Here is a 22,249-nt window from a genome sequence, read left to right on the forward strand (position 1 = left end):
TACATGTGGGTCGCCGCCACAGCATGGCTGTCGAGCGGTGTAGGTCTGCACCCAGGATCCAAACCCCCAAACTCGGGCTGCCGAAGCAGAGTGTGCTGAATTTAGCCACTACACCATATGGCCTGCCCCTTCATCTTTTTCTTTAAATTGATTCACTCTTTTCAGACTTGCCCTAAACAGCATCTGAAATGAAGGTTCATGTGCTTGTTCTACGCTTTTTCTGGTTTGTGTGAAAACAGATACAAAACATCTAAAATGAAAGCATTTGTTCTGCGGCCCCCAGAACCTTGCTGCCCACAGTCCTGCACTTTGGGACACAGGACGATGGGTCTCACGGTCACACCCCTGCAGCCGCACCCTCAGACCCCCCTCTGAAAGCCACATGGACATGGCCCTTGAGCTGCTGCCCACTGGCCACAGAAACACCCTTCCAGAGGGATCCGTCAGCTCCAGGGCAGGGTGGCCTCATGCTGACCACACACGGGAACGGACAGTGGTCCATGTCCTTGAATGAAAACTGGGAAGACAAGTTCTTTACAGCTTGAGAAAGGAAACATTTTGGGCAGACCAAACAGCTCACAGTGTGGAGTCGTGGAAGAGAACATCCAAGACCCAGGCAATGGCTCTGAGCAGACCTGTGTCCCCCAAAAAAGATATGCTGAAGGCCTGACCCCAGCCACTCAGCATGTGACCATATTCGGAAATGGGGTCTTGGCAGATGGCGCAGCTGAGCTGAGGCCACAGTGGAGTCGGCTGGGCCCTAACCTCAGTCCTCGCAGAAGAGGCCACGTGAAGACGGAGGATCAGAGTGACGTGTCTACAAGCCAAGGAGCCCCAAGGACTCCCTACAAACCACCAGAAGCCAGAAGAGGTGAGGAAGGGTCCTCCCTACGGCTTCAGAGGGAGCACGGCCACCTGCTGATGCCGTCCTCTCAGAATTATGCCTCCAGAACTGTGACAGGATAAACTCCTGCTGTTTTAAGACACCTGGCTGGTGGTACTTTGTTACAGCAGCCCCAGCAAGCTAATACAGTGATTAAATAGAAATTTGGAATCATCACCCAGGTCTAAGCTCTCCTTTTCAGGTAAGGGACTGAGGCACAGAGAGGTTAAGTGACTTAGTCTAAGTCACACAGCAACAGGGGCAGAGCTCTGGTAAGAACTCAGGCATCTGACGTGGGGGAGAGTTGGGGGGGGGTCTATGTTCTTCCTATCAACCCATCCCTGGCCCCCAAGGAAGCACCCACCGCCTTACTCACCCACGACCAGCTCGCGCACTTCCTTCCAGCGGATGTGGCTGCCCGTCTCGTGCAGCAGTGTCACGGTTATCCGTCTCTGGATGCCCTGCGGAGGCCAGGAGAGAGGATAATGTCAGATGGCCTGGAAGCCACAGGGGCCCAGGGAGGAGGCACGAGGTGGGCAGGGGCAGGGAGGGCTCTGCACCTGGTGGAGCAGGAAGGTCCCCATGCACGGCATCCCACCACGGTGGTCCACCACGGCAGGGATGTAACTGGAAGAGAGAGAGAGAGGGAGGCATGAGGCGGGGCCTTGCCCTCCTCCCCACCCCGCCCACAGCACAGGCCACGGCCCCCAAGCAGTGGAAGGCATGAGAACGGGAAAAACTCAGCCCCTCACTCTGGTGAAGATGGGGGTTCAGTCCATGGAGACCAGAGTCAGCTGGGCGAGGAAACCCACCATGTGCCATCTCAACCTGTCCCCGGGGCCCTCTCCTCCCCCACCACAACCCGCTGGGGCCCAGGTCACCCCCGGGGCCCTCTCCTCCCCCACCACAACCCGCTGGGGCCCAGGTCACCCCCGGGGCCCTCTCCTCCCCCACCACAACCCGCTGGGGCCCAGGTCACCCCCGGGGCCCTCTCCTCCCCCACCACAACCCGCTGGGGCCCAGGTCACCCCCGGGGCCCTCTTCTCCTCCACCACAACCCGCTGGGGCCCAGGTCACCCCTGGGGCCCTCTCCTCCTCCATCACAACCGCTTGGGGTCTCCCAGCCCATCCCCAGCATGGGCACCCCAGGCACTGGACTCACTCGCCATTGGCCTCCAGCTCGCAGATCTCGAAGTAGACCAGCAGGTCATACTTGCAGTGGCAGGGCCCCGGGCAGCGCCGCGTCAGTGTGCTGAGCTTGGTGGCGGGCACTGGAGGGTGACAGAAGAGAAGCACGCACTGATGGGAGACCCGCCCTGTCACGCACTGACGGCATGCTCAGGGAGGAGACTAGGGGTGGGGACACCTCAAAGGCAGGGAGGGAACTTTCCCCCAAGAAAAACAACCAGCGGACCACCACCCTGTGCCCCAGGATATGTCCTGTCTTGGGCACAGTCAGGCCTCAGCAACTGAGAGCTGGTTTCCAGGAACAGATGTGACTGCTCGCTTCCCCTGCCCAGGTGGGAGGAGCACATGGCCACACACACCTGGGCGTGGGCCCTTGAAGAGAGGGCAGTGGCTTGAGATCCCACAGAACCAGCAGGGCAGCAGGAGCTACACTTGCTCAGAGGCCTCACAACCCAACCAGAATCCCTCTGCTAGACCACAGCCTACTGCACCAGTCCAAGCACCTCGTTCCAGCATGGCTGGGCCCTGCCCCTCAGCTCCCACTGGCCTTCCGCTTTTGTCCAGCTCCTGATAAATAGGCTCCGTGCCCCAGTGTGCCCCTCATCCACCTCTGTCCAGCCCACGCCTCCAGGCCCCATCACAAAGGCCACTCTTGTATCAAGTCCCATCTGAGCCCCACTGCTTCCCCTATAAATATGGATCTAAGCGTCTCCCGTGAGGCTGCAAGGAAGACTGAATAGCCCAGGAAACACACGTGGCCAAGCACAAGACCCCCACAGATGCCAGAATTAACATCAACAAATGAGTGGGCAGGCCTGGGGGAGCTGGAGGGTGTCCTCCCGAGGGACCCTCAGTCTGCAGAACTCCAGCTTCTGGGGATTCAGAAGGCAGGGGCTAAATCTTCTCCCCCAAGCAGGGCGGGCGTGTGCGGGTCACCGTGTGCACAGCCCCGGATGCAGCCCTGGCACAGGCCCCACCCTCCGGGGCACTGGCGCCAGGGACGATGGCCCCCCAGGAACTCAAGGTGGGTTCCTGGGCTGTGAGGGGCCTTGGCTGCACCGCCCAGCCCAGCACCGACTCTCTCCAACCTCCCACTGACCTTGTCCCTGGGCTTCAGCTTCTGTCCTGACAGCACCTACACCCTCTTTTAACTAAAATCTCCAGAGCTCTTCCACGGCCCACCTGCTCCCGCAGGCAGGGTCTCGGGTTCCAGGTAAGGACTCCAAATGCTCTTCCTCCAGTGGATCCTACACCCTCACTGACACCTCTGGCCTCGGCTCCCCATCAACAAGCTTCCTGCATTGCCTTTTACCCCCAAACCTTGTCCATTCCTCGAGGTTCAGCTCAGACGACCCTAGGGCCTTGCCGAAGCCCCCAGCCCCCTCACCCCGGCTCCCACACCTCTGTTGTCTGCTCCAGGAAACTCGATGTGGGCACAGGGCAGGCACCACCTGACCATCACCCTGGAGCTCTGTGTGTGCCCAGGGGGAAAGGACATCAAGGTGTCCTTGTGCCTTCACCCCGGGCCTCCTGCTCCAGGAGGGAGCCCCTTACTCCACAGGGACCTCACGAGGCCCAGCAGGTGCAGGGTGGCCCCAGAGAGCCTGAGAGAGCACAGACCCATCTGAGGACTGGGACCTCACTCCCTCATGGGTGGACATGGGACAGCCCCACCTACCTGGCTTGGACAGAGGCATGACCCGGGGGAAATGGCGTCGCGAGGGCCTCAGGGGGCTGCGGAAAAAGATGCGCCAGCATGAGGCAACAGGGTAAATGGTGTCTGCAGGCGCCTGAGCGGGAGCAGGGAGCTGGGGCAGGGGCTGGCGGAGGGAGGTCAGCACATGGCTGACCCCAGGCCCGTGCCTGCTGCCCTCCCTCCCTCCCACAGGGCCTGGGAGAGGCCCTCCACCAGCCAGGGTCCCCTCAGGACCCCCAGAGCCCACTCGGGAGGCCCCACGAGGCCATAAGGGCTGAAGTGAGGTCAAGCTCTGATTCACAGTCCTGGGGCTTCCAGGACAGAGCCACCCTCGGCACTCCCAAGGACAGGGGGCTCCTAGGGCCCAATGCCCCCAAACCAGCACCTCTCACGGCCCTTCTCGTTCTCCGACACCCCGGACGCCTCACTTAGCTCTGGGTCCCACCTGACAGCTGAGACGGGAGGTGAGATGGCAACAGCAGGTCCCACAGCCCCCTGAGGCCTATCTGCTGTTCACACTCCGGGTGGGGATGGGGCCAGGAGGGCTCGGCCTGGTCATAGAAGGGACACCCCGACCCACCCTCATTGCCCCCTGGGAGGCCACATGGACTGAGGGAGGCGGACGAATGTTCCCTCCTTCAGTCTGGGGGGTTCAGGACTCCAGGAGATGAACAGCTGGGCCCCTTGGGCGGAGCTCTCGGCGGTTCCCCCGTGGGCCACCCCTGGCCATCCTCCAGCCCGGCCCCAGGACCCTACCCACTCCCAGCGGAGGTCAAGGTTCTGACAGCGATGCTCTTTGAGAACCTCCCTCCTCAGTCCTGAGGGGAAGGCTATGACCAGCTTGGGGTCCTGCCAACCTCGGGGAACCGGACACCCCACAGACAGGGGAGGTGGGCGTCAGGAGGCACACGGGTCTGCAGCCACCAGACCCGGCCCGCCCGGGGGAGGGTTGGCTGCACCGGCCGGGAGGGCAGCAGGTGGGCTGGATGAGAAGCTCTGGGAAGGGGCTTTTGGGGCCGGCAGCCCCGGGGCTGCTGACCTGAGCACGTCCTTGCAGAGGGGCGGGAACGGGTGCTGCTGGTAGTGGCCGAAGACCTCGAACACGATGGGCTGGCTCTTGATGTACTCGACGAAGGACCTGGTCACCTCCACTGCGATCTGGCGGGTGACATGGGCAGGCGGGAGGGCGCGGCCACGCCACGGTCAAGCGGGGGAAGGAGAGTCACAGAGGTAAGCGCTCAGCCTCCACCGAGCATGCCGGGACCCAGATCGGAGAACCCACACCCAACCCCCCACCCCCAGCCCAGCCTGTGTCCACGCAGGGCAGTGCTCCTCGCCTAGGTCCTTCCTGCCGTGCCTGGCCTCCCGTCACATGCCCTAAGGACAGACCACTGGGTGGGCGGCCCTTGGTTCTCTCCCAGGACAGACGGGGCTGGGGGCCACAGGTCTGAGCCTTCTTGGGCCCTCGCCCACTCACCAAGGGCTGTGGGTTAAACTGTGTCTCCCCCACTTCATGCATTGAAGCCCTAACCCCAGGATCCTGAATTTAGAGACGGGACTTTACCAAGGTCTTCGAGTTAGAATGAGGGCCTGAGGGTGGGTCCTAAGGCAATATGACCAGTGTCCTTATGAAATTGGGAGGCGGGACACAGAGACAGGCATGGAGGGAAGCCCAAGCGAGGACACAGGGAGAGGGGCCTGGGACAGATGCTCAGAAGGAACCACCCTGCCCACACCTTGATCTGGGCTTCCAGCCTCCAGAATGAGAGGCGGTAACGCTCTGTTGTTGAAACCACCCAGAGTAGGGGGCTTTGCTCTCAAAGCCCCAGGACACGTAGCCGCAAGAGTACACACTTTCAGACCTGGCCTCGTTCTCTGCCTTAGAAACCACTGCGCGCTCCTCCTCCCCGGAGGGTCAGGACGGGCTGTCGGCTCAGGCCCCTTCGGAGCATGGGCTCTGTGACTGCTGGCTGCACACCCCCCAGCCTGGCTGCTCAGGGTCAAGGTCACATTCCCTGGCCTGAGGCCTCTCTACCTGGCAGCTTCCATTATCTCGAGTGAAGCACCTCCCTCCCCCACGGCCTATTTAGCCATTCTCCTGCCTCACCTGGAAAGCTGCCCGCCCTCCTGACAGCCTGGCTGGGGACACTCCACTGTGGGAGCTTTCCTGAACTCTCCCGATTATGCCCAGGCCTCACCGCGTACCCTACCTCCACATCTTCCCAAGACCAGGCCAGGACTGCCTGGCTGGCACCCCAGCCTCTGCACAAACTCTGGCCACCCCAGACACGACAGCTGTCTGCCCAGGCTCGCTGCGGGGAGCTCTTACCTGCCCCCGCCCTTAGTCTTAAACCCACCAAGGCCCCGGCGGCCTAGCAATAGCCCACACACCCCACCCGGTGTCCGAGGGCCCCATGTCCTCATGCCCGGGCAGCACACGGCAAACGGTGGGTGCTCAGAAGAGAGAGGAGGAGGAAGGAGAGAATGAGCAAAGCTCAGTCCAGTTTCAGGGAGGCGGCATAAACCAGAGACCCCGCAAGGGGCCAACCAGTGGGATGGGGAGATGGGGGTTCTGAGGACGTACGTTTTGGACGTGGTAGAAGCCGAGTGGGGGGCCCCTTCCTGTGTTCTTCAGGGGCTCCGTAGAGAAGGCCTCGTCATGGCGATGGATGAAGCTGAAAAGCAGGAGGAGATACTTGACCGGGCGCAGGGGACCAACGTGCTCGCAAGGATGGCCAGGAGTGTGTGGCCCCCAACACAGCCTGTGCCTTGCTAAGAGCCCCCCACCTCCATGAGGCCCAGCCTGGGGCGCCAAGCTCACTTAAACTGGCAGAAGATGTCGGCATATTCGGCAGAGATGCTGGACGCCTGCAGGACGGTCACGCGGAAGGTGAAGGTGCTGCCCAGGCGGAGGTGGTCCAGGGCGGCGTCCAGGGGCCCATCCAGGGCAGCTTTCTCAGGGCTGTCTAGGAGGAGGCCTTCCGGGGGCACAGCTGCTGGGAGCAAGGGCAGAGCAACATGACGGGACCCCCCAAGGGGGACTAGAGTCCGGGGTCAGGCGTGGGGTCAGCCTCCTCTCGGAAAGGTCTGGTGGCCTCCCTCTGGACCCCAGGAGCAGGGAGAGGCCTGGTCCTTCCCTGCTGTGCCAGGCTAAGAGGTGGCGGGACCTCCAGACTACAGTGGGGCGGGGGGCCGTGTCCCAGTGCCCACACCCTGGGTAGCCCTGGGACCTACCTGAGCAGGTGTTGTTGTTGACCTCGTCGGCCGAGGGCCCTGCGTCCGCACCCTGGCCCTGGCCTTCCACAATGCGGAGCTCTTCCTGGGAGGTCCCGGAGCGGGACATCCCCGCCACGGGGCAGGACTCGGACTGGAACTATGCAGGACGAGGGGATGAGTCAGAGAGAGCCAGCCAGGGATGGGACCAATACAGCCCCATCGACGACCCCAGAGCCAGGGCCGAGGCTTCGGGGACCTGCATTCCAGACTGTCTTGGCATGGATGGGCACCCACCTCCCTCGGCCTCAATTTCCCATGCTGTCATGGCCTCTGTTGACTCCACGGTGGAAAAGATGGGGAAAGGTCTCTCTGGTCCGCCCCACAAACCCCCAGCCAGGACCCCTCCCTCAGCTCCTCCTTGTGGGCCAGACACAGGTAAACTGTCTGCTTGAATCTCGGGGCCCTCGCCATGTACCCCATCACAGGTGCCCACACAGCCTCCCTCCGTGTACCCTGCACTCTCCGTCTAATGCCCTTCGCCCCTCCTCTGCATTCCCAGCAGACGACCCTCTCAGAGAGGGACAGTGTTAGGGGCAGACACACCGCCCTCAGCTCAAGGCGTCGGGAGCACTGGGGTTCAGAGCGGCAGGTGGCTGGGTGGGGGTGAGTTAGGAAAGACTCCAAGAAGGAGAGAAAAGGAGCCACTGGCCTGGGGGCCCTGAGTGGGACCTTCCTTCTCCACCCTCTCGCCTGAGAGCAGAAGGGGGAGCCTGGGAGGAGTGTACTGTCTCTTCGTGCGAGGACCAAGGCGGGCAGCACCTTGACTTTCGGCATCGAAGCAGGGCCACTGCAGCACTTGCTGCTGGGACTGCGGGGAGGGGCCTCCCCGGGGCCCTTCATGGGTCCCATTGGGATGTCGGGGGTGGGGCAAGGGCGGTGGTGGAAACGCAGTGTCCTGTGGGGACCCCTAGGGGAGCGAGCCTGAGAGAGAAGGGGAACCGGGCAGGGCAGAGGCATCTTGGTGTCTGTTCCAGAATTCATGGTGCGCACCTGCTCTGTGCCCCTGGCTGCAGCGGAGGGCCAGGTGGGGAAAGCAGGTACAAGGCCAGGAGAGGCTGTGGTGGGGAGATGGATGGACCCAGTGGGTCAGGGCAAGTCAGATAATGAGGGGTGAGGGACAGCCATGAGGCTTGGGGCTTGGGAAGACAGGAAAGAACCCAGGAGGACCCAGGGCCCACGGGGCAGGCCCAGGGTACATGGGACCCCTCTGTCTAGCTGGCCCCTCGGGCTGGGTTGCAGGCGTGTGGGTTGAAAATGTATGGCTGCACCACAGCCCCACCGTGTGCAGACCCTTGCATGGTACCTTTTCGAAATGCTGGTCGTCAAAGGAGATTTTGGCAGTTCCAGACTGGCGGACGCCAGAGCCATAATCAGGGGCCTCTTCATCAGCTGAAACAGGAACAGAGCAGATGGTCAGGGCCCATCTAGTTCCCCCGGTGGGTGTGGCAGAGCCAGCCTGAGCTGCCAGGTGAGGGGAGGGCACGGGAACCAGGTGGGGCTCTGACCCACATGAGGGGATCCCTGATGCTGCCATCGGAGGCTCTGAAACAACCAGGTCACCACCTGGGGCACAATCACCACCAGCCTGGGCTGCCCCAGGGCCCAGAGTCCTCAGCACATGGCCATGTCCTCAGCACAGCCTGCTCTGGCGGGGGCCACGAACTCCACATTTTCAAAACCAAACTTAGGACCCCTGCCCCTCTCTCCGAGTCCTGATCCCCACTCCGCCCCTCCCCAAGACTCAGATGCTCCAGCAGAACCCGGATCCTCCTGACTCCTCCCTCCACCTCACGGAGCAGAGCCCGCCCCACCACATCCTGCTGGTGTCACCTTTGGAATCACACCTGTCCTACACCACCCTTCCAAGCCACCACCGTCACCCATGCGGACACAGTGCTCCATGCTTCACAGTGGTTTCCCACTATGTTTGGGACAAAAACCAAACCCTTTTGCTGTTTGCCTAAAGGCCTCCCAAATCTGGGGTCTGCTGGCCTCCTTGACCGCCAACTCCAGCCACTCTGGAGGAGCCCTTGCAGACTCCCAGGGTCTCTGACCCTCTGTTCTGGGGCCTGTGAGAGCGCTAACACCGCCGTGCTCTCCACCCTGGCTGTCCAAGGGCCTGCAGCTCTGACCTGCCATCATCCAGGGCCTGGGCACAGCAGGGCTTGGTGCTGAGAGACCGGACAAGCTGACCTCTGCCACGGGGGGGCGGGGGCAGGTGCGACTTCTGTGACCACAGAAGCAGGGTTCCGTGGCTTTTTAAAGTTCCTTCTCCTCCGCCACAGCCACCAGACTGGGCTTGTCAGGTGTGGCCCAAATACAGGCTGTGTCCACCTGGGGCTGAGCCCACTCACCTGGAGCTGAGCTGGGCAGGAAGGGCCAAGGAAAAGCCCAGGGGGACAAAGTTCCCCCTGAGATGGCAGGGACAGCATCCCCCTTGAGGGACGAGGCTGGCACGAGAAATTCCCAGCGTCCTTGTTGGCTGGGCCTTCCCTAGTGCCCCCTCACTCCCCACTCCAGGGTCCCAAGGAATCTCAGCACCATGGTGACATGGCTGCAAGGTGCTACAAAGAACACCTGGAAATTAGGGGCTAGTGAGAATTTGGCACTAGGTCCTGAGAGTGGAACAAAAACCACCTAAGGGGGCCAAGCTGTTGGGGCAGCGAGGGGCTGAGACCCCCAGGAGGGAGACCAGAGACCCCTTGAGTCAGGGTACAGGCCATCTGCATTGCTCACACTCTCAGCCAGCCCTATCTAGGCCAGGGGTCACTCTGCGGCTCAAGCTCTCTCTCTGTCTTGTCTGTCCATCTGCCTCATTCTCTCCCCAAGGTGCCCAGCTTGCCAAGGCCATGGAGAGGAAGGAGAGTGAGTCTGTGGAGGGGGGCGGGGGGGGGCCAGAGGGGGTGAGGGCAGAGAAGGGAGTACTGGCCATTACCACAGGAGCACCAGGCCCTCTGGTCTGCAGCTTCCCAGTTGGCCAGGCATGCTCACATCTGTGTTCTGGAATGATCTTTCAACATTCCTATCTAAGAAGCTTCAAATGGGGTGCCATTTACAGGGGAGCAAACCCAGGATCAAAGGCATCCTGCGGCTGGCCCGTCCTGGGAGCCCAGCTGGTGGGACGGGGCTGGACGGTGACCGAGCAGTGAGAGGGTGACACCTCTGCAGCGAGGGGGCTTGAATCTCCACGTCCACGTGTGGAGGGATGGTCCGCAGCCTCTGGGCCCAAGAGGCCGAGGGTTCTGAAGGAGGGGCATGCTGGAGAGTCGGGAGAGAGGCCCCAAGGGCGCTGTGGGCAGGGATTGGGAGCCAGGGGCTGAGAGACGACGGTGGAGGGGTGAGCTAGGAGAGAGCGCCACTCCACACCAGGCTGGGGCGGGGAGCCAGGTGGCCTCAGAGACCTGGGGCTGCCTAGTGGGATGGAGGAGGCCCCCGAGCCAGAGCAGGCTCTGACAGCCCTGGGCTCAGCCTGCACAGCCCAGAGGGCCTCAGCTGACCCGGGAGAGTCCAGGAGACCAGAACCAAGAGCAGGGCAAAAGGAGCTTCCCCCTCGGACCCCACCTGGGGGTCAGCAGCCTAGACGCTAGCTGGGGGGAGAGATGGAGAAACAGGAGGCCGGGGGCCTGGGTGAGGTTGGCCGCACGCTGACTGCTGTGTGATGCCCGCAGAGGCCTCCCCACCAGGGCCTCCATCTGTGAAGGGAGAGAGCAAGCCCCGGGGCTGCCCTGCACGTACCTGAGATGGCCTGGACAGCCACGCGGAGGAAGCCCTTCACCTCGCCCTTCTCGCTGACGATGGCCACGCGGTGCACCAGGGGCACGGGGTACAGCAGGTTGCTCAGGTACACGAAGGCCCTGGGGGGAAGCAGAGGTCGAGGTCAAGGCCACCCCAGCATGTGCTGTGGATGGCGGGGTCACGGCTGGCTCACGACACAACACTGCAAAGCAGAGTGAAGCGCTGGGCAGCCAGGGCAGCAAGCAGCTGGGGCGGCGGGCAGGCAGGGAGGGGAGAGGACCACGGGCGAGGTGCTCAGAGGAGACAGGAGGAGGAGGAAGGACAGAGGAGGAGGAGGGCGTGAAGTGGTGAGTGGGGCTGGGCACAGGGCGAAGCCCATGGGCCGTACCCGCTGTCTGAGAAGAGAACAGCTGAGGAAGGAAGGTTTCAGCCTGCTTCAAGGAGGAGGAGGACTTGGGGACCTGGACACGCTGAGCTATGACCCTGACACTGTTATTAATGGCCCACATGGTCCCCCTACCTCCCGCCCATTCCCCAGTGGCCCCTAATGCTCCCAGGCCCCACCGAGGGGCTCGGATGGTGGGAATGCAGCTCACGATTCCTTCCCAGCCCCCTCCAGAAACACGGCGGGTGGGAGCTCTGCGACATCATCCGAGACGGGGTACCACCCCCAGCCCAGTGCCCAGGAAGGGCCAGCGCAGCGGAGCCCTGAGGACACCCCCAGATCCCACGGCGCTGCCTGGCGTGTCCAGGGCAGCTACCCACAGAGCGTCCAGAGCCCTCCCTTTCCCAGGCAGCTCAGCTATGCACCCAGTTGGTGCCAGGGCAGCCTGGGCAGAGGCCACGTCACCCAGGTGGCTGCCTCACCACCTGAGCTGGCCAATGTGCAGGGGTCCCACGGCAGCCAGGAGAACAGACAGGACCCCGGAACACTGTGCTGCCCAGCCAGGGGGGTGGGCTGATGTGGAGTAAAACTCCCCCACTGTTCAGGGCAACACTGGTGGGATGGGGCACCCTCCTCAGGTGGGGCTCCCTGGCACAGGAAGGACCCATTGTGGTGAGGACCTGCAGCTCCACCCAGATGTCAGTGCAGGACGTGCCTCCCCTGCTGCCCTCCCCTCCAGGCAGCGACTGGTGGCTCCTGCTCCAGCCCAGAGGCACAGACGTCAACAGCGCTGGGCTCCCAGGGGATCTGGTGGGTGGGAGTCCCAGGGTGAGGACACAGCTTGGGGAGGGATGGGCAGGATTTGGCTATGGGAGGGTGGGAAGTATGCAGGAGGTGGGGTGAGGGAGCCCCAGGGCCTTAGCCAGGAAGGTGGGATGAAGGGGGTGGTCAGAGGTGAGAGCAGCAGCACGCTGCGGGGGTGAGATGGGAAAAGGGAAGGTGGAAGTCGGCTGGCCGGGTGGGTGCTGGTGCCCAGGTTTGTGGCTGAGGGTGGAGCCAGGAGACGCTGGGAGGCGAGGCACCCCCTGCCCTGTGCTCAGCTTGCTCCAAGGTCAGGTCAGATACCACCCAGGCTGAGCCGCGGTCCTCGCCCCACACTGGGAGATCCAGGAGGGCACCCCACTCCAGATGCCCCCGATTCTAGCCCCTAGCACCTCCTCTTAGGTGGGCTCCTGATTTTGCCCCCACCCACAATCCCACTGGCCCTCTCCCAGCAGAAGGTCAGAAACCCAAGCACCATCTTTCAAGTCCTTCAGTTCTACCTCAGTCTCTCTGAAGTCCCCTCGGCCGGTCCACCACCACCAGTCACCCTCCTGCTTTCCCCACAGCCCCACAGCAGCCAGAAGGGACTTGGGACGCTGATCAGACCCCCACACCCTCGGTGACATCCAAGCCCCTGCCTCATCCCCAGCCCCACTGACCAGCCCCGGTTCTGGCCACGTGGGCCTCCAGTCGGTCCCTGGGATGCTCCACGCTCCCACCACTGCCCGTGCTGGCGGCTGAGCCCCCTAGGCCAAGACAGGTCTTGGTCAGGGACACAGGTATGCTGCCTCAAGGGGTCCTGAGCATCTCCCTTGGCCACCCTCCTGGAGCAGAGGAAGCCCCCGATGGCTCCCTGGAGCCCCTCTCTGCCCCACACAGCACCCCCTCTGAGGATGCCCCAGAGAAGGGGCCATCTCTCCTGACTGGAAGGGCTCCATTGCTCCGACCACCCACCAAGGTGAGGGGGGGAAGCCACTAGCAGAAGCCAGCCTGGCCCTCGTCACAAGAGGAAACTGAGGCCCAGGGAGGGGAAGCCCCTTGCTGTAGTCACAAAGGGCACCCAGCAGCCAGGGACAGGCACCTGCCTCAGGATGGGGAGCACAGTGGTGGCCTTCCCTCTCCAGGCACTTGGGCTCCTGGCCAAGGGCCTTTGCCTGAAATTAGGGGTGAGTGAGGGGGACTGCCACGGTAAGCAACGCCGTGAGATCCAGAGGGGAAGTGGAGGGAGCCCAGGACTCGGGCTTCGGGAAAAGGCGCGGATCCTGCTCTGCCCTCCTCAGCTGCGTCCCCATCCAGCCATCCCACCATGCTAGACAGAGCTAAAGGGACCAGGGAGGACAGCCCCAAGCTGCGGTGTCCTCAAGTCAGCGCCTCGCCCTGCAGCCCCCACCCCACCTCACGGGGCAGGGCTTCTTCCCTGGGCTGTTGGGAAGCAGAGAGGCACCGAGGAGCTCCCGGGGGCCCCAGGCACAGACGGAGGCACCACAGCCTGCCCACCCCCACCTACACTCTGCAGGGAACCACAGGAGGACCCCTGGGGAGGGCGGGAACACCTCCCATTGTGGGCCAGGTGAGGACACCGTGACAGGCACAAGGGTCCTTAATCACTACTGCATCCAGGAAGGAGAGGTTAAGGGCCAGCCAGGAGGGAGAGCCAGGATCAGGGCCACCTCAAAGCTCCCCGCCAGCCCAGGGCTGCCTTCCTGGAAGGCTTAGGGGGCAATTCCACAGGGGCTGGCTTTGAACAAGCAAAGCCCTGGGCTATGGGGCCACCTAGACCACCACTCACAGCACCCTAGAGGCGACCCACAAACTGCTGAGCTCCCCAGGACCACACCTGAAGGGACCTGAGGTTACCCCTCCCCCTTCCTGAGCTCATAAGGTCCACTCCCACCCACTTGCCAATTTTCCTCCCCAGGCTCCACAGAGACCAGGCCAGACGGAAATGGAGGCACTACACAGAGAGGTAAACTAAGGCAGAGGGCAGGGCACAGGTCACAAGGCAAGGCTGCAGCTGGCGGACCCCATCCTGGCTCTCTCCCCAGGGCTTCACTGCTTGACAATGCCTGCTCGAAACCGGCTGTGGTGTCCCAGCGTGGACACGTTCTGCTATGTTGCCAACCCATTAGCTCAGGAACCTGCAGCATTTCACAGACTCAAGGTTCCCACAAATAGGATGGGGGCTGGGCCCTTCGTGTCCCCAAGGCCCAGTCATCCCATTGGCAGTCCAGGAAGAAATCACAGAAGCCTGTCCCTCTGAGCTCACCAGGGGCCAGCACCAAAACATATGCTCTTCCAACACCTGGGCGGCAGGTGCGCCCACATCTCGTCACTTTAAGATGCCCACCCACGCATTTCACATCTCAATTCTGAAATTCGGGCTGTCCTAATCAACAGCATATCTTAGTTCAACTGGCTGCATCTTTCTTTCTCGGGGGTGCACAAAATACGGGTGTCTGAGATCTAAGACGGTGTGTTAGAGCTGATGGAATCTGGCATTAGTACCCCACTTCACAGATAAAGAAACTGAGGCACAAAGATGTTAAGGAAGGGGCTGGGGCTGGCAGCTAAAGCTTGAGCTGGGATCTACAGGCTGGGTTCTATCCAGCTCTCAATGGTGTAGACACCATGCTCCATGGCCTACCCACTTAGTTAACACAGCTAGTTAATCAAGTAGATCAATTCTTTCATGATCTTTTGGGACTTCCTCATGTAGAGGGGAAGGAAAACCTAGACTCATGTGGCATTGAAAGCTGCCATGCCCAAGCTCATCCCCGCAGACAAGATGCAGCCTAGATGCCCCCAGAGCCTGGGCCCCAGGGGTGGGGCCTCGAGGGACCCCGTTTGGAGGTCAGGGTTATACAATGAAAAAGACCCCTGGGGTCCATTGCCAAACCCTCCCCTGTCTTCTCTGAACTTCATAACACAGCTGTGGGCAACTGCAAATTCTCATGCTCATCCTGAGCTCCCGGGTGGGATCCAATAATCTAGCTGCAGCTCTGGACCCAGATGCTCTAAGAATAAGGAGCATCTGGCACCAGATGCTGGCTCCTCCCCATGGCTCCTCTCTCCTCTGGGCCGCCCCTAATCCCAGTGCACTTGGTGACAGTGACAGGTGCATTCAGCCAGAAGGGGCCTCTGGGGCCCAGCAGCCACTGCCCCCGGTGGCAGCACCAGACTCGAGGGGCTGCGAGCCAGGGTTGGAAGACCCCACCCCCCACGCAGAGCCCACCCTAGCCAACAGCACTTGGGACATGAGGCGACGGGGCCCACAGTGCAGAGGCTGTGCCTCCCTCTCACTGCCCCCCAGGTGACAGAAATGACCTGACATCAGCACCCACCACCATAGGGGCCAGAACAGCCCCAGCCCCGCCCAGAGGGCATTGCCGGCCACCGCACACAGAGTGGCTCGCAGCCTCATTGGCAAAGATTCAGGCTGTGTGGTCCGGCACGTAGAGGGCAATCAGCTGGGAGCTGAGGGGTCGGCCTCACCAGCCCAGGTGGCACATAGTGGACACGTAACAGGTCAGCACTTTCCACCCAGAGTTCTGGACACTTCCTTGGGCAGTCACCTCCTTTCCCTCGCCCAGTCCCCCTTTTCCTGGGACCCTCCAACCCAAGAAGTCAGCCCCTCACCTTCCTCTCTGCAGCTCCCCTGCCTATCCACCTTCTGAAAGCAGTAGTCCAGGCAGGGAGAATTGTCAGGGGAAACCAGAGCCCCCAGGCCCACTTCCTCTGCCTGGGTCAGCCCATCCCACCTCCCCAATTCACCTGGCCCCCCAGACTCCCAGAGGCCCCCTGGGGGGCTGACCCTGGACTTGGGTGAGGAGCCCCGGGCCAGGGCGTGGGAGGCCCATGCCAGGGGGGCCTTGTTGGCAGAGGCGCACGCACCTTGAAGCAGGCTGAAACCCACCCGAGAGAGAGGAGGCGGCAGACACAGCAGAGCCAGGGCTGAGTGTGGCGGGAGGGGAGGAGGCAGCGCTAACCACGAGATTGGTGAGGTGCAGAGACGCATGCTGGGGCCAGGAAAGCCTTTCCGAAGGGAGACAAGAGTGGGCGCCCCAATTTCGCTTAAGCTTTGGAGAGAGAGCCAGCAGCTACCAGAAGGATAAAAGGGAACCAAAGACAGGGTCCCTCTCGGGGCCGGGCCTGCACAGCTGCTGCGCGGGAGAAGCCAATTCTCGCCAAACCAAAAAGATCAGGACGTTTCCAAAGGAAGCCCTTCACAGACCACCCGCCGTACGGGGGGCTGGCCTCTCACGGATGACTTGGGTTTGGTTTGGTGGTTGTGTAACATCTCAGATCCACAGAGGGGGGAAAGTGTCGGAAGGACCCAGCTCTTTCTGGCTGAGACTGCGAGAGCCCACACCCCGTTTCTCCCGGTGTCCTCGCTCCCCTGCGCCCTGACCCCAGGCCTACCTGACGCCAGAGCGACTCCTGGGCCCAGCAGGCCAGCGGGCCTGGCCCTAGTGGCCTGGGGCGTTCTGAGAGGTCTGTGTGGAGCTGCCCCTGGGGTAACACCTCCCTCTCGGGCTCAGCAGAGCCGGACGCCTACACCCAGGGCATCTCAGAGGGAGAGAGCCACATGTTTTTATCCAGGAGGCCAGCATATCGCACCCATGGAAAACTAATCAGATAAATCCATGACATGTGCCCTTGGGAGCCTGCTTCCTTCCGAGAGGAACTGATGGGGCTTTTTCTCCATCATCTGCACCCATGGGCTCCCAGTGTAAATGAGCCCCATTATCTGGGGGCCAGCCTCGGTCTCCAGCTTTCAGTACTGGTGCTCCAAGATCGAAGCTTCCAAAAACTTCCATCAGCCTAGGCCAAGGAAGCAATCTCAAATTCCAAAAAAGATTACCATTAAAACTATCTTACACCTTTTTATATACGTAAAATACGTAAATTCAGCTGTTTCATGAACCGAATGTCCTATTGCTACAGCTACGTTTCTAAACTTTCCTTCACCTGTCTTGCTTCCATTCCATGAAAATAAAAAATGTGAATGGCAGCTGTATTTGCCCAATATGCCTGCAGGGCAGGGTCCCTGCTCCCAGGATCTGGGCTTCCCCACGGCCTCCGCTCCACCTTCTGACCTTGGCCTCTCTTATCCCTCTAAAAAACATAATAACCGCTCCTCTCTGCAGAGGGCACTTCCAGTGAAGGCACGGAGCCACATGCCCCTGTCTCTCACCATGACAGCCTGGGAGCTCAGGAGGGACGGAAGCATCCTCACCTTTAGACAGAGACAGGCTCAGAGAGAGGCGGGGTCAGCCTGGGCCCCACGGCTTCAGAGGGAGGCCCTTCCACTGCCGGAGCACCAGCCCTTCCTCCCTGCCCTCCCTCCGGGATGACCTCCTCTAGCACTGAGAGCAGACCAGAAGCCTCCAACTCTTGAAAACAGCGGAGGGTGGGGAAGCCGCCTGGGCTGGGATGACCTGATTTCCAGGACGATGGGACCTTTCCAGATGTCCCCCGCAGGCCCCGCACAAGGACTCTTCTTGGGGTCCCAGTGGCCACTTCTCAGGGTTCTAGGGCCTCTCTGCAGAACAGTTCCACCTGCACGGAGCCGGATGACCACGCTCCAGGGTGCACTGCCTCTTCCATACTGGGACCCCGACTCGCCCCTGCTGGGCCGGACGCCCATCTCCAGGATGGCCAGGAGCCTTCGTGATCCCTCACACCCTCTCCTCAGGGAGGCCAGCCCCTCAGCCTGCCTCGGCCCCGGGGTTCTGGGGAGCTGCCCCGCACGCCGGGGGTCACACCCTGCCGGCGGTCAAATCGTGCCCGCAGCAGTGCTCCTGTGCAAAAGAGCTGGTTCCTTCCCAGCATGCTGTCCTCGACCTCACCAACCTTCCTACTAAACTGAACAGGGGGGGCCGGTCGTAAAACGGGTCCCGGCCGTCGCACAGCGTGTGCTCCGGAAAGACGTCGTCCTCCAGGTCCTCCTCCTCCTCCTCCTCCTCCTCCTCCTCCTCCCCCACGCTCTGCTCCTCGGCAGGCTCGGTGGCGTCGGAGTCGGGGCTCGAGAAGGTGGGGGAGGGGGTGAGAGCAGCCATGCGCTCGCTCATGCATGTGTTGAGAAGAGGGTAGCTGTTGCAGCCAGAGATGACTGAACTGAGGTTAGTACGACAAGACAGAGAGAAGTTAACACCAGCTACTGGCAGGGATGGACAAGGGCGGGGGCGGGGCGGGGGTTCTGTTTAAAACCAAAACCAAACACACAGGCCATCAAGAATGCTGCTTTAAAAGACAAGAGAACCAAAAATGCACCCCATCCCCAGGCTTGGAAAGAAAGTGCATGTGTGGTCAGTGGAAGGCTCCAGAAGATTCCGGAAGGCACTGGCTGGCATGATCCTGGCCAGGTGTGGCCGAGGTCAGGCGAGGACCACATGGGCTTGGCCGTGTTGAGGCCTCAGAACACCATGTCCCATGGGGTGCAGGGGCTGGGTGCAGACCCCAGATGGGGACACCAAGGAAAGGAGGCATGGGACTCTGAGGCTCTTGGGTGACGTGGCCCTGCCTCCCCACTCGCATCCCCACAGCCATCAGGTGACCCGGAAAGGCTGCCCAAGCCTCACACATTCACACACGAGGACATGTGTGACCTAGTGGCCACAGCCCTGCAGCAGGCGTGGGTGGCAATGCCAAGACCCCCTCCCTGGTCCCCTGAAATAACAGGGCCCGCTGGTATGTGGAGAAAAGTGGCTGCAGGGACCCCAGCCCAGGAAGGACAAGTGTTGGGGGGGGGAGTCAGGACAGGAAAGGGCATCTCACTGGCTCCCTCCACAGGTCAAGGCCAGGGCCCAGGTGGGGGTCCCGGCCTGGGGGGGAGGCCCACTCCCTGCCCCCACTGCTTTCTCTCTCTCTCTCAGCCCAGGGAGGGAGGGAGGCGCCCACCTGCCCACCAGCCGGAACCAGGGGAAACGGTCGTAGAAGGGGTCTCCGCCGGTCACCACGTTGTCACAGTCCTCAATGACGCTGGAGGGCACCTCGGCCGCCCGGTCGTACATCTCCCGCATCAGGTCCAGGCGCTGCCTGCAGGGGCACGGAGATCAGCGTGGGCCCAGGCAGAGCGGTAGGCGTTGCACACCTCCACCTGGGGACAGTAGGCTCGGCCCAGCGCTGGCCACAGCGTCCTGCTTAGGGTCACCCAAGGCTCAAGCTGGTTTGCTGACAGACCCTCCAGGCGCTTTGAAATCAGTCAACCATGAGCAAGGGGCTTCCAGCTAAACATGTGAGTTCTCCACTAATTCCTCCCCACTTGGCCAAGTGACGACAAAGTGATTTAAGGAGGCAGGACGGGCCAGGAACCAGCCTCAGGGCTCGCGGAAGCCAGAGAGGCGGGCAGAAGGGGAGAGAGAACCCCACCCAGAGCCAGTGGGGGGAAGCTCAGGATGGGGGAATTGTGTCAGAGCCCGAAAAGCTCAAGGAATGAAGGGCAAGTCGGTGATGGGATACAGAAAACAGGGATGGGATATGGAATACTTTTAAAATTATTATCCCCAAGAAAAGCAAGTTGTGGAAGAAAGGAAACGTAATCATTTTGCTCCAGGGCTCAGGGGCCACATGAGCCACATGAACAGCAGAGAACTCTCCTCCTAAAAGTCAAACTGTAGCCCCCCAGAGGATGGGGAGGGCAGTAAGTGTGTGTATGTGCGTGTGTGTGTTTGCATGAATGCATATGCCAGTGCACGTGTCTACCTATGTACGTGTGAGTGAGCGTGAGTGTGTGAGTGTGTGTGAGGGCGGTGTGAGTCTGTGACTGTGTATTGATTACATTTTTTGTTCTCTCTATTTTATGACGTTTTGACGTCTTTGGGGGCCTTGCTGGCTGGGGAGGGACCACGCCTCCCAGGGAGCGATTCCTAGAGACAGTAAACAATGGGCAGGTGGGCCCATCTTTCACATTCAGACCACCCCCCAGCCCCCCACCTGACCCACACCCAGCCAGTACTTCCCCCTAAGTGACCTCAGGGCCAGGTTCCAGGCAACTGGGGGCAGCCCCTGTGCCCCAAAGGCCATCAGGCCTAGGTGTCCACCCTGCCCCGCCTTGCCCCACCCAGGAAAACCTCAACAGAGACCGTGCCGAGGCCTTCCCTCAGCTCCTGCCTCCCTCTGATGGCCCCGTGCCTCCCCGTGGCCCCGTGTGCGTGTCTGCCTCTCATTTCTAGGGGAACTGTGAGCAACTCTGAAATTTTCTTCAATGGCATTGGCCAGTCTGTGTTGTCGCTCGGTCACCTTGATAAGTTAAGTGCCGGGCACACATCAGAGTAATCGAGTGGGGACCGTGGAGGCAGAGCTGTAGGAAAGAGACTTCTCACAGGGACAGCTGCCACCCCTGGTTGCCCTGTCGCCCCAGCCTGGCCACCCCCACGCCCCCTTCCTCCAGGCTTGGCTACAGCTCTAAGGGGGAGGAGCTCCCTCCCTGCCTCACTGAGCTCCTCCAGCCCCAGCTCTGGCCCGGCTCCGGCCCCAGCTCCAGCTTCAGCTCCACGGGCTCTGGTGGCACCCTGCCTTCCCGGCCCGCATGCTCTGCTGGCCCTGCTGGTGCCATGGCCCCCCACCGTCCTCACCTGCCCCTTCCTCCATGAAAACACATTAAACATGTTAAACTTTACCCCTGCATTGGCAGAAGGAGAATACAGATTCTATAATAAGGCTGGATTTTAGTCACTTCTCTCTTCCGATTTTTGAAAGAAATGAAAACAGGAGAAATAGCTGCATTGATACGTGCAGAGCATGAAACCTGGGCCACCTTCGTTTCTGTGCCCTCGGCCCAGGGCCCAGGGTGAAACCCTGTCCCTGCTGCCACCTCAGGTGCCCACTCCCCACCACACCTGAGTTTCTCCAGTGTCCAGTAGTGGGTGGCCCCGTTCTTTTGGTCCTGGACCTCCACGGCCACGATGGTGCGGGGGAAGGGGCGCGTCTCACGGTCTTTGGCGGCCTCCGGGGGCAGCAGGTCCGGTGGCAGTGGGGAGTAGAGTGTGTCCGTGAGGAGGACAAACTGGAACTGGACCTGTGACAGGCGGAAAAGTACCCCATCAGCCCCGTGCTGGGTGGGAGCAAGGCCCTGAGAAGGCTTCCTTCCCACCTCCCAGAGATCTCAGCTACACCCCATAACTGTTCACCAGAACCTTTGACCAGCGGCTGGAGAGGAAGTTAAATCTGCTCACCAGCCTGCCCGCTGAGCAGCGAGGACGCACGTCCACCTCGGTCAGTCCCAGGGCCTCCCTCGAATTGCCCATCCTTCTAGGGGCTCCAGTGACAGGCCTGCTCTGCCCACCCCAGGAGGCAGAGGAGCTGAGCACTGAGTCCCAGCTGTCACTAGGACAGTGTGACGCCCTCCCTCCAAGGTGGGCGGCCAGTGGGCAGTGTGCACTGGGGTGGGAGCCCACCTTCTTCTTGAGCTCGACACTGATGGCATTGGCCTCCTTGAGGAAGATGGCGTTGCCCCACAGCAGGTCCCGCAGGGACGTGAACTGATACCACTTCCACTTCCGGAAGGCCCACATTGCCAGCTCACACTCCCTCTCCGTCCACTGGACTGTGGGGAGAGGTACACACCGTCATCCTGGAAATGCCACGACCCCCCCACTCTGGGCCTGGGCTGGGGGCTCTGTGCTTGGGTCCCCAATTTCACACTAACTGTCCTGGGCGCTCAGGAAGAAGGAAACTGGTGGAAAGATGTGGCACAGGGAGCCACACGAAAAGGCTCCGGGAGCCACAAAGAGGCCATCAGTTCCCCAGGCCTGGGGGTCCTGAGAGTTGGCTGAAGCTCAGCATGGGCTCATGGGGGCAGTACCAATGACAGCCACACGGCCATGGCCATGTGAGGGCAGCAGTGGGGGCCAGGACCCCAGGGAGAGGAGGCAGGAGGGCAGACTGTGGCTGACCCACACACCCTCTCCCAGCTCACATGCCCTCTGTCCACTAGGCCTGTGGGGGAAAGACGAGCAAGGACATCAGGAAGGGCCTGTCCACGTTCCCCGGCTCGGCCCTCCTCCCCATAACCCCTGCCGTCCAGCACCCCCACCCCGCAGGAAGGAGCCTTGTTGGGTGGATGAGTCCAGACAAGGGGAGGCCCAGGTCACATCAGCACAAAGGTGCTGACCAGCTGCACAGAGGCCAAGCTGGACGTGAACCCTGTGTCCAACTCCACCCGCCTGCCCTGCCTGGAGCATAATGTCAGCCGGTCAGCTGGTGGGCTGCCCAAGCCAGTGCTCAGAAGGGGCTCCTGAGGTGAGGAGCAGAGTGAGCTTGT

At 61.6% G+C, this 22,249-nt stretch overlaps 1 protein-coding gene across 50 annotated transcripts in view; it reads right to left on the bottom strand.

The window, feature by feature from the left end:
- KIF1A (kinesin family member 1A) overlaps positions 1 to 22,249 on the bottom strand; it is a 101,446-nt gene that overhangs the window by 22,945 nt on the left and 56,252 nt on the right. For 22 of the 50 annotated variants that reach the window (XM_070618830.1, XM_070618811.1, XM_070618835.1 and 19 more), the window contains 14 exons: positions 21,384 to 21,532; positions 20,826 to 21,004; positions 18,886 to 19,023; positions 17,839 to 18,102; positions 10,779 to 10,897; positions 8,347 to 8,432; positions 7,002 to 7,140; positions 6,589 to 6,760; positions 6,352 to 6,442; positions 4,807 to 4,925; positions 3,750 to 3,805; positions 2,046 to 2,154; positions 1,444 to 1,510; positions 1,260 to 1,344 (listed from right to left, as the gene is read on the bottom strand). In XM_070618830.1, coding sequence (XP_070474931.1) covers positions 1,260 to 1,344; positions 1,444 to 1,510; positions 2,046 to 2,154; positions 3,750 to 3,805; positions 4,807 to 4,925; positions 6,352 to 6,442; positions 6,589 to 6,760; positions 7,002 to 7,140; positions 8,347 to 8,432; positions 10,779 to 10,897; positions 17,839 to 18,102; positions 18,886 to 19,023; positions 20,826 to 21,004; positions 21,384 to 21,532 — 1,773 coding nt within the window. The remainder of the gene's footprint in view (positions 1 to 1,259; positions 1,345 to 1,443; positions 1,511 to 2,045; positions 2,155 to 3,749; positions 3,806 to 4,806; positions 4,926 to 6,351; positions 6,443 to 6,588; positions 6,761 to 7,001; positions 7,141 to 8,346; positions 8,433 to 10,778; positions 10,898 to 17,838; positions 18,103 to 18,885; positions 19,024 to 20,825; positions 21,005 to 21,383; positions 21,533 to 22,249) is intronic. The other 28 variants (XM_070618861.1, XM_070618859.1, XM_070618858.1 and 25 more) reach the window with 2 other exon arrangements.

The sequence above is a fragment of the Equus przewalskii genome, chromosome 5 (assembly GCF_037783145.1).
Source record: "Equus przewalskii isolate Varuska chromosome 5, EquPr2, whole genome shotgun sequence".
NCBI lineage: Eukaryota > Metazoa > Chordata > Mammalia > Perissodactyla > Equidae > Equus > Equus przewalskii.